The sequence below is a fragment of the Notothenia coriiceps genome, unplaced genomic scaffold, assembly GCF_000735185.1.
Source record: "Notothenia coriiceps isolate Sejong01 unplaced genomic scaffold, NC01 NC01_scaffold00037244, whole genome shotgun sequence".
Lineage (NCBI taxonomy): Eukaryota > Metazoa > Chordata > Actinopteri > Perciformes > Nototheniidae > Notothenia > Notothenia coriiceps.
Genome location: NW_011369945.1, coordinates 10,915,384 through 10,925,509, shown reverse-complemented (window position 1 = coordinate 10,925,509; position 10,126 = coordinate 10,915,384). Strand labels below are relative to the sequence as shown.

Sequence of the window (10,126 nt, the reverse complement as noted above, 5' to 3'; positions counted from 1 at the left end):
ATTTCCTGAGAGCACCTGTTTGTGTGTGTGTGTGTGTGTGTGTGTGTGTGTGTGTGTGTGTGTGTGTGTGTGTGTACTCGAGGAACAAAAGCAAGTGCTTAAGGGAATATTAGGAATTAAATACAGAGAGAGGGACAAAACCTAAGAATGAATGTACACAAAAGGGAAGAAACGGACTGTAAAAGAGGCACATAGATGGGTTGAAAAAGGAAGATAGAAAGGACAAAAACAACAAAAGCAGTAGAAAAAACAAAGTAAGCAATAAAAAAGGTTAGAATGATAAAAAGCAGGAACAAAAAGGCATTGAAGAGGATGTGTGAGTTTGTCCCAACAGCAGATGAAGAAGCTGGTTCAGAGTGCCGAGCCCCACCTTGCTGAGGCTGTCCAGTATCTGCAGTGCAGGGTTCAGCACCGTCTCCTCCCACCTCGACACGTCCGTCACCTCCAGGCCAAACACCAGCGGCACGTTGTCCCCGGGTCCTACATACACAGGGCAAACACAAATGCACATTAGGCATTTTACAAGTCCAACAAGGACTGCCAATGAATATAATTAAGTTGTGTTCAGGGCCAACATTTTGATTAGTGTTTCCACCGTTTATGGACCTTGAACAGGAACTTTTCTACCACTTTCTACTGTTTTAGTGACACTATATCTTCCCAATGCGTTTCCGGTCTTCTCTTCTCATTGACGCTTGATTCTTAATGTGTTGAGATGTATTGACTTGCTAATAATGTTACTTATTATTTGACATCTGATAAGAGACAAACAGACATTATAGCAGGGACAATGAGGGGGACTTCAGGATGCATTCAGCATAGAGCGGGACCCTGACAGTAGCAGTGATGTGCAGAAGCCGCGCCCTGAAGCTCCGTCAACCTGCTGACTCACACTGGCTCGATAATGTCTCTCCCTCTCTCCCTTCTCTCTTGTGCACCACCCCTCTCTTTCTCTTTTGTAATCAGTCTGGCTTCAGCTTTCACTCATTCTCTCTCCCTCTAACTGTTCCACCCCCGTGTTTCTATTTTGCATCAGTCAGCAGTCTCTATGCTGGGCCTCAGCACTACACAGCAGCACGAGTCCTGTGTGTCTGTGTGCCTGCATCATGAGCCACTGCCCTGCATTGATTGACACAGATGCGCAGGAAATGAGGGCGTGTGCAACTTGAAGAGAAAGTGACTTCAAAAGACTGCAACAGTGTGTGAAAAAAAGTCCAATTGTATGCATACCTTATACATTTAGAGCACATTTAAGTAAAACATATTAAAAATAGCAAACAATAAAGAAAAGTGAAATCTAAAGGGCAAATGTGTACTACACTAGCAGGGAAATCCAAAGCTGTTTTCCTAAGTACAAAATAATGTTTTCACCCTCTGTCTGAAACCAGAGCTCAGTCTGCTCTGGTTAGCTGTCCGGCTCTGTTGGGATTGGTCAACTGCTTAGAGATGTCCCACCCCTTAGCCTATAACGTACAATGTGTTAGCTGTCCGGCTCTGTTGGGATTGGTCAACTGCTTAGAGATGTCCCACCCCTTAGCCTATAACGTACAATGTGTCTGAGCAGTAGCCAATAGAAGTGAGACCATTGCACTAAAACCTATATAACACACCACAGGAAAGGGAAAACTCCCAAGAAGCATAAGATGGTCTCTTTAAATAAAATCTGGCCAGTGGTTTTACCCTCATCCTACTAATTACAAACAAATATAAAAACAAACCAAAGTTATAAAAAAAAACTAGGTTTTGTAGAGGTAATGATTTCAGAAACACATGATACATGACAAATATATAAAAAACATGTCTATGAAGTGTTTTGCTCAAAGGTCACCTATCATGCTATTTTTAGGCAATAGCATAGGTCTCATATATATGAAAATATATCAAAAACATGTCTATGAAGTGTTTTGCTCAAAATACCAAACAGATCATCCATTCTAGCCATGCCTCATATTCCTCTATTTCACTTCCTGTTTCAAAAGTGCTGATTTTGGGTATAAAGCTTTAAAAAAAAAAAAATTGATACCAAAAGGAGGGGGCTGAGCTCATGCGGGACCCGGCAGCTACTGTCTAAACTAAATACTGCCGTGATGAAACACCATATCATGGATTATCAAGGATTATTTCTGAAACAGTATGGAGCTCAAAGGCTTTCTCTCTTGCCGGTTATACCACAAGGTGAGTTCCTTTTTATTTCCTGCTTCTTCACAAACATGCTCTCCAGTACAGGTTAGCTCTGAGTGTTAGCGATGCTAATGTAAACACCGACCATATTACGTCCAAAACAGTCGGGCATTGTTTCTGATAGCAACTTTCTGATAGGGCCGTGGGTCTGCATTGCCGATATTACGTCATATCGGACGCAAATCTGGATCAGCTCCGTTGTATCCCCGTTTTTAGAGATTTGGGTAGGGAGGAAAAGAGAGGGTTTTATTTTCTGACGCTACGTTAGTTCCCCGACACAGCAGGGACACATATTTATGTATAAAATACATAAAAAAGTTCATTTTGCATGATAGGTCCCCTTTAAGATGGCTTTTTCTTCAGCATTAATTGGTTATGCTGCACCTATGGTGGCTAAATAGGCAGCTGCAAAATGTCGTGCTATCTGTGCTCACATATCCATTTGTATCATGTATGATACACCTGTTTAGTGCTGAGGTGGTGATATAACATGTGAAATACAAAGCTGAATTATAAACAGAATCGAATCGTCATTGTCATTTACAGAGTCAGGCTGCTAAAATTCACAAAAGAGACACAGAGCAGGACCTAATAGGGAACCGTTTTTCATATTATAGAAATGTGTTAAGAGCATATACTCACGTAAATGAATCCCATTAACCTGTAAGGCACAGTTAGCACACTCAATTATGGCTTAATCCTTTCCACACACAGCAGACGCCCAACAGACTGAAGTTATTATCTCTGCTGGGAACTGTCTGGGACTCCATCATTACAGAGGCATACAGAGCACCGACTGTATAACTGGTTATCTGTACAACTATTGAGTCTCTGAGAAGAAGGAGTGTGTGTGGGAACAATGAGAGTTTTCACATGGACACGCCTAAGAGCTATATACTTACATGTCGGCCTTGGTTAAATTCCTCTAGCCACCATGACATGAATAATTGGTCTGTGGACAACGGTTTTTGAAGCCGCTACTTGATGTTTTACATGCTCTCTTGTTTTCTTTGGAACCAGCAATGAAACGAGGAAAGTTATAAGAAAATACCACAGACAACGACCAACCTGGACCATGCCTTTGCAGCAACCTGTCAATCATAAGGAAGCCCCGCCCTAAAGCATACTCTGCTTTATCGCCTATTTTACGCAAAATGGGACAATAATTTCTTAAATTTGACATCATTGCATGTTAAGGAAGACCTGAAAGTAAGGATTGAGATCATATACTAATTGGGAAAACGTTACCTGAAGTAATAAACCAAGTAAGAACAAGGGTAACTTTCTCTCAGACTTCTATACAATCACACTTATTTTTTGCAAACAATGGAGTAGCCCCCTCCTGACCCTTAGAAACAATGCAGGTTTTAAGGCATTTCCGCATTTTCTTTTTGATGCTTGTTCCAACTCCTAGTCTCACATTGCAAAGAGGCTTTTCCTTCACAATAAGCTCCTATGTGCTTTCCTTTAAGTTTCCTGTTAACGCCAGCTTAGCTTAATTTAATTGCTGACAAAGGCAAAACAAACACAAAGGTCCTTCATGGCAACATCTCAGCTCTCTTGCACCTGCATTACATTTGTTTCCAAGAGTGTGTTTTCTCTGTGCACAACTCTAATCCCAACACTCGGACTGTGTGATGTGTGTTTATATAGTCCTTTTGTTCGAGAATGTTGTTCTTTTTAAAACAGCAGTGACAATCACAGCCTCATGTTTCAATACCAGGAAAGTCAATACTAGGAAAGTATGTTGTGTTTGTTGCACAATAGCAGGCAGGTGGTGGCATACCTATACCAGATGAAGGGTTGGTGCTCTAATAAAAAGCTCTTATAATAGGAATTGTTACCATTGAATCAGAGATCCAGGGTCCTGCGATTGAATCAAGTCAATCCTAAATACAGAACTAAATCCCAGTTCAAATGTAAGTTAGAGGGTCTTGAGCATCTTTCTCTTCAGTGATCGTTATGTCTTGTTAAATGTTTGTTCTCTTGCATCTCGCCTTTAATATTTGTCCTCGTTGTAGTTGCAAATGAGAACAGAAAATAAACATTTCAGACTCGATCTGACAATAAAGTATTATCGTAAATACTTCACCTTGCCAGCCGTGGCCCTTGTACCGCTATCTCTCTCCTTACTTTGTTCTGTTAATCTCTCTGAAACACCCCCCCCTCGCACACTTTGCACGATTCCCGTTTTGCCACCTCCCACGGGGCAGAGCGGTAAATAAAAAAGGGAGATAATGTACGGTGGGTTGCCAGATGCTGGATGGGATCTTGTTTGGGATCTGGTGAAATTTAACTCTGCTAATCCACTCTGTAGTGAATGAGGGTTGATAAGAAACGTTAAAAGGACAAAGAGCAGGGGGGTCGACACACACACACACACACACACACACACACACACACACACACACACACACACACACACACACACACACACACACACACACACACACACACACACACAGTAAGCGTTGCGTTTCAAACACACAGGGGATATTACTGTGCCAACAAGAAAGAGCATCCCCTGTCGCCCAGCAGCTGCTTGCCAGTGTGTGTGTGTGTGTGTGTGTGTGTGTGTGTGTGTGTGTGTGTGTGTGTGTGTGTGTGTGTGTGTGTGTGTGTGTGTGTTGAAACAGTAGTCCACCTGTTGCAACAAACAGGCTAGGAGTCATTTGCTGCGTCATCCTGGTGTTTGCCGAGCGAGGGTTGTGTGCCTGTGTGTGCTTTGCTATAGAAACTCACTTACTGCTGCCCCCCCCCCCCAGCTGTTTTTCTTTGGCTGCCGTCCACACAGTAACAGCTGCCTCCATTCACTGAGTGGCCTCCTTCCTCTTTACTATGGTTCCTCTTCCACTTTTTGTCTCCTTCACCTCCTTTGTTGTTTGTTGTTTGACATTTCTGCAGCAGGTCAAGTTTAAGTCAAGGATATTTCTTTTTTGTAGATCCGGTCAAATTGATTCAAAAGATGAGTCATTGTATCAGGATTGTATTATATATCTATTGTATGTGCGTACACTGTGCCTCTGTTCCTTTTCCTTCACTCTAGATCTATTGAAGCTGCTAAAATCTGTAATTATATATCAACGATAGATCCCAAGACTGCTAAAATGGGAAGAAGTCGCTCACATGATGAAGATAACAATCACACATTCCTCAATGGAAATGAAATGGGATTAAAAGCCCTAATGTGAATAGTGTTTTTGAAAGTACACCACATCTGGAGACGCTGCCTTTTTCTTCACGAGAACCATTGCCTTTTTACAAAGATGATAGAGAAAGGCTGAAACAAGACAGTATTTGTTTTACTACAGCTTTCATCTTCTCAGGGATGAAAGAAAATGTGTTCGGGTCAAACCGAGATGTTTCCAAGGATGCCTTCAGGACAGAGGAATAGCTAAGTTAAACTGCTTTCAAGTTTTATTCAGTAAAATGAACAATAGGTGATGTAAAATATAAAGTTATCATGGTGTGTCATCTTGTGAAATTTAGTTTTTGACACAAAAAAAGTATAACACCATTGTTGAACGACATATTTTTTAACAGCAAGATTATATGGATATTAAAGAGGGAATTTCGACCCGTTACACTTCCTAACATTAGCACTAATTATTTCGTTTTTGTATATTTCTGTCTTTCATGGTATCAAATTGGTTCTCGAAAACTGTTTGGATACTACATTTCTGATATAGAAACATCCCTCACTGCTTTTCCTTTTAACTCTGTGACATTCTCGTCTCCTCCAGCGCTCTGGTCTCTCTCCCCCTCGTCAGGTGACAGGGGTCTCTACAGCCCTGACTTGACTTCATCCCCACAGGGAGGGGGTTGCATTAGTGTGTACGGGAACATGAAAGCTTCGCACTTTCTATAAAACAAGGGTGTAAACTCGCCGCGCACCTGTTCCCCCAGCTGGATCCGGTTACCTCCCCTCTCCATCCACCCAGCTGCCCATGTGTTGGTCCCGTCGCTTTCTGTCTGGCTCCCTCCCTCCATCCTTCACTCCCTCCCTCTCTCTCTCTCTCTCTCCCTCTGGACTAAAAGATACCTACACCCTGTTACTTAACACTCACAGGGCCTCAGCCACACGACACCTGCCTACCCTGGTTACACACAGAGCGTGAGTGCTTGTGTGTCTTTGGGGAATTACAAAAATAAAAAAACTTAGAGGGCACTGGCAACTGCTGGCATTTATTAAAATTAATGTAACCTCAAATTAGCATTTGCTTTATGGTTAATTAAATCCACTAATTAACAATTCCCCTATACCCACACAGTCACACATAAAGCGTACACCCACATACAGACGCACTTAAAGGCAGGACAAATGAAGCTTGATTTAATTTGCGCCGGCTGACCTGGCGCTTAAATCCCCACAGCAACAAGAGTTGAGTCAAACAAAAACCACGTATCCTGCTGAAAAGTATTCAAGAAACCGAACGCCCACCTGCTCCCTCACAGAAAGGGTAAACGGTGTGCTTTCGAGGCGGGAAACCTGCAGTACATTCACATGAAGCATTTGGGTCATTTTCGAGCTTCTATGAGCAATTTGCTGGTGTTTTCCTGTCTGAAATCCCCTGTCATGTCCAATTCATTCTTCCCCTTTGACCCACTAGTCCCTGTATGCTTGATTTGGCCCGAGTATCCCCTTTTGACCCCGATGTCTGAGTTTGTGTGGTCGAGCCAAATTCCCGGCAGCTCTGTAATGCTTCAGGAGATTAGCCTGCTCAGCTGAGGCCTGCCGGCACCCGTGTGAGTATGTGTGTGTGAGAGTATGTGTGTGTGGGGGGGGCTCAGACGAAAAAGAAAATAGGTCAGCAGTCACGGCGAGGAAGCGAGGTGAACGCAGACGATGCAGTCCGAAAGGTGGGTTAAGCGGGGTTAGAGACCAAAACCCTGAGACAATCCCCAACAGGTGTGGGCACAAGGACAGAGCTGCGTGACACTGAAAACAACAAACATCTCAAATACATATTAAAGGAACAGTGCTTGCCAATAGAAGTGCCAGTGTAAGATGGTGATGTCACTATGTTACTGAAGTTAACAAAGGAGTCCAATGGAGGCGTTTCAGGGGGAGAGAAATTCCCTCTGGAGACAACTTTGGGAGTTTAGCCTTTGCAGACCATTCGCATGCACAAAACCCTACAGTATATAACACACTACAGGAAAGGGAAAACCACAAATAGCATAATAGGGCCCCTTTAAAGTGGGCAGCGTCTAACAACAGCTTAACTATATCAAAACATCTGTTTATAAACTCTCACACAACTTGAGCAGTATGATCCAAGTCTAATTTAAATAGAAAGGTTACGTGACATACCGGTACATGTGTTTGGAGAGTAGTGAGCATACATCTGTTTAAATTAGACTTGGATCATACTGCTCAAGTTGTGTGAGAGTTTATAAACAGATGTTTTGATATAGTTAAGCTGTTGTTAGACNAGTGGGCAGCGTCTAACAACAGCTTAACTATATCAAAACATCTGTTTATAAACTCTCACACAACTTGAGCAGTATGATCCAAGTCTCATTTAAACAGATGTATGCTCACTACTCTCCAAACACATGTATGTCACGTAACCTTTCTATTTAAAACACTTCCTCGTTAACAGTGTCATGCTTGCGCAGATGCAAAAAATATAAGTGTTAAAAATAGTAAGGTTTGAGTGAAATGCATGTGTTTGAGAAGTAGTGAGCAAACGACTGGATACATGAGACTGCTGTGTTAGTTTTGTGAGTTAGTTTTATTTTTATAAAATTTAGCTGGTTTGAAATGTGGCCCCCATTTGCTAAAATTCATTCAAACTTGTCTCTGTTTTTGGAAGAGTTAAAAGGTAACGGAGGCGAATTATTTTTCCTTTTACATGAACTACTATCTGTAGAGCTTTAGCCGAACAGAACAAGATCTCTTGCAGTTACAGCACTGAACATTTTACACATCTACTGGGATGTAACGTTTTGTGAAATAGAAGTGTGTTTTTACTCTGACCTTAACTGCACATTGACAAGCAAGCATTATATCTTTTGGGGTAAAGGAGCCAAGTTTCCTACTGCTTTCCAGGAAAAAATAACATTTAGCAGAAACATTTTGTGGTCCCTGCCGTGCAGTCCGCTACAGGAGCTAGATGGATTTCCAGCAGAAACTTTCCAGGTTTACTTTGAGTCAGGCTGGAGTGTTTTTAGAGCTTTTTGGAAAACTGTTAAGAGTACATGTTCATTTATTAAATAAACTAGATAAAAAGTTCACGATAAAGTTATGGTAAACGTAACTTTATAGAGTTTAAAACCAATTCATTACAATATCCCTATCCCAAAAACTACGTGCAGTGTTTTCTCAGCTATAACTCTTGAAACTCTTAACTCAAACTACACATCTCCATCGAAGCATGTTTTTGCATGTGTGTATTTGAACTGTGACTGTACTGTATATCAACATCAGAGTGAAACCTGCATTTTCCCTAGAGGATTCATAAATATGCCATTTTCCAACAGCTAACTTTTTGTGAATTTAGGAGAAATATACAAAGTCAAATAGATCAAGTTTAGGAAAGAAAAACACCATCATTGTGTATCTAGGGTGTTTGTTTTCCAATGAAAGAAGAGGTAGAGATTTTAGCCTTTGAAGACATTTAAATGCACAAAACGAATATGACACACTACAGGAAATAAGAAACCCCAAAAAGCTAAATAGGGCCTCTTTAAAAATGTTGATTTCATTTTCCACCGGCACAGCCAGACCTGCCTGAAGTCGCAAGGAACTGTCTGTTTGTTCTGTATTAAGTGTAAGCAGGGTCTTTAGGGGCAGTTACGACACACACAGACAGATCCACATGAGTGTGCAAAAGCGCAGACGAGTTCAGACAGATTACTGCATATGTAAAAGCGCAGGAACACATGTGATGAAGAACATATGGTGCATGCAGCGCGGACACGTAGGCAGAAAGAGGGGTACTGAGCTGTAGGCCCGGCAGCCTAAGCCACTTGGGCCTAACAGGATTAGGAGGCTGGGTCACTACAGGGCGGCTGGCGGAGGCTCAGAGGCCAGCTTTCCGTTTGGGACACGGAAACAAACTGATCCTTTATGTGCCGTTTAAAACACATCTGACTTCCAGGGGTTGCAACCAGGGTGGGAAATCACCGCCTGCCAAACACGGGTTGATTTTGGAAACGTGTATCCATTCAGCAGCGCCAGACCCAACCATTACAGTTCCTTTATATGCATTCAGTGCCACAGGGGACATAATGCTGGGAACAAGTCGTTAAAACAGCTGCAGGTGTATGCTGGGGATGGATTTGGAAACATTATCCTCCATTTAACTTCATGGCAGCTCACACACGCTGAGTCAAATCAAATCCAATGTTGTGCCAGTGAAGTCATAAATGTGGCGATTTCCACATTTAAAGTTGACAGAATAGTGCTTTTGTATTCTGAGGAAACACGGTCATGTTTTCATCGATCTATGCATCTAACCGTCAGCAAGAAAGAGAAAAAAGCTAATTTCCTAAAAGTGTTACACCGTTCTTTTAAAGAAAGTGAAACCTTTGGAAAGTGAAAAAGAGGAAAAATGCAGCTACAATAAGTTGAATATTTGAATATCCCCATGAAAGCCTATAAAAAAAGGTGGATGATTGATGAAAAATAAACACTTTTTTATATTTCCAACAAAACTGTGCTGATGTTCTTATTTTCTTTTCTAAAAAACCTACAATGATTGTCTTAAAAGTGGCATCTCATCCAGACACACACTGTCTGAGAGGCTTATGTGTCTAATGGAGTGCATCTGATCTTGTTAAAGAGAGTGCTGATGAGCACACACACACACACACACACACACACACACACACACACACACACACACACACACACACACACACACACACACACACACACACACACACACACACACACATCTCTCTAACACACACACATACACACACACACACACACACA

General features: G+C 41.9%; 1 protein-coding gene across 1 annotated transcript in view; it reads right to left on the bottom strand.

The window, feature by feature from the left end:
• The window catches only part of LOC104964632 (tRNA dimethylallyltransferase, mitochondrial-like), a 15,340-nt gene that overhangs the window by 3,425 nt on the left and 1,789 nt on the right, over positions 1–10,126 (bottom strand). Inside the window, exon 3 of the mRNA XM_010793464.1 lies at positions 371–480. Coding sequence (XP_010791766.1) covers positions 371–480 — 110 coding nt within the window. The remainder of the gene's footprint in view (positions 1–370; positions 481–10,126) is intronic.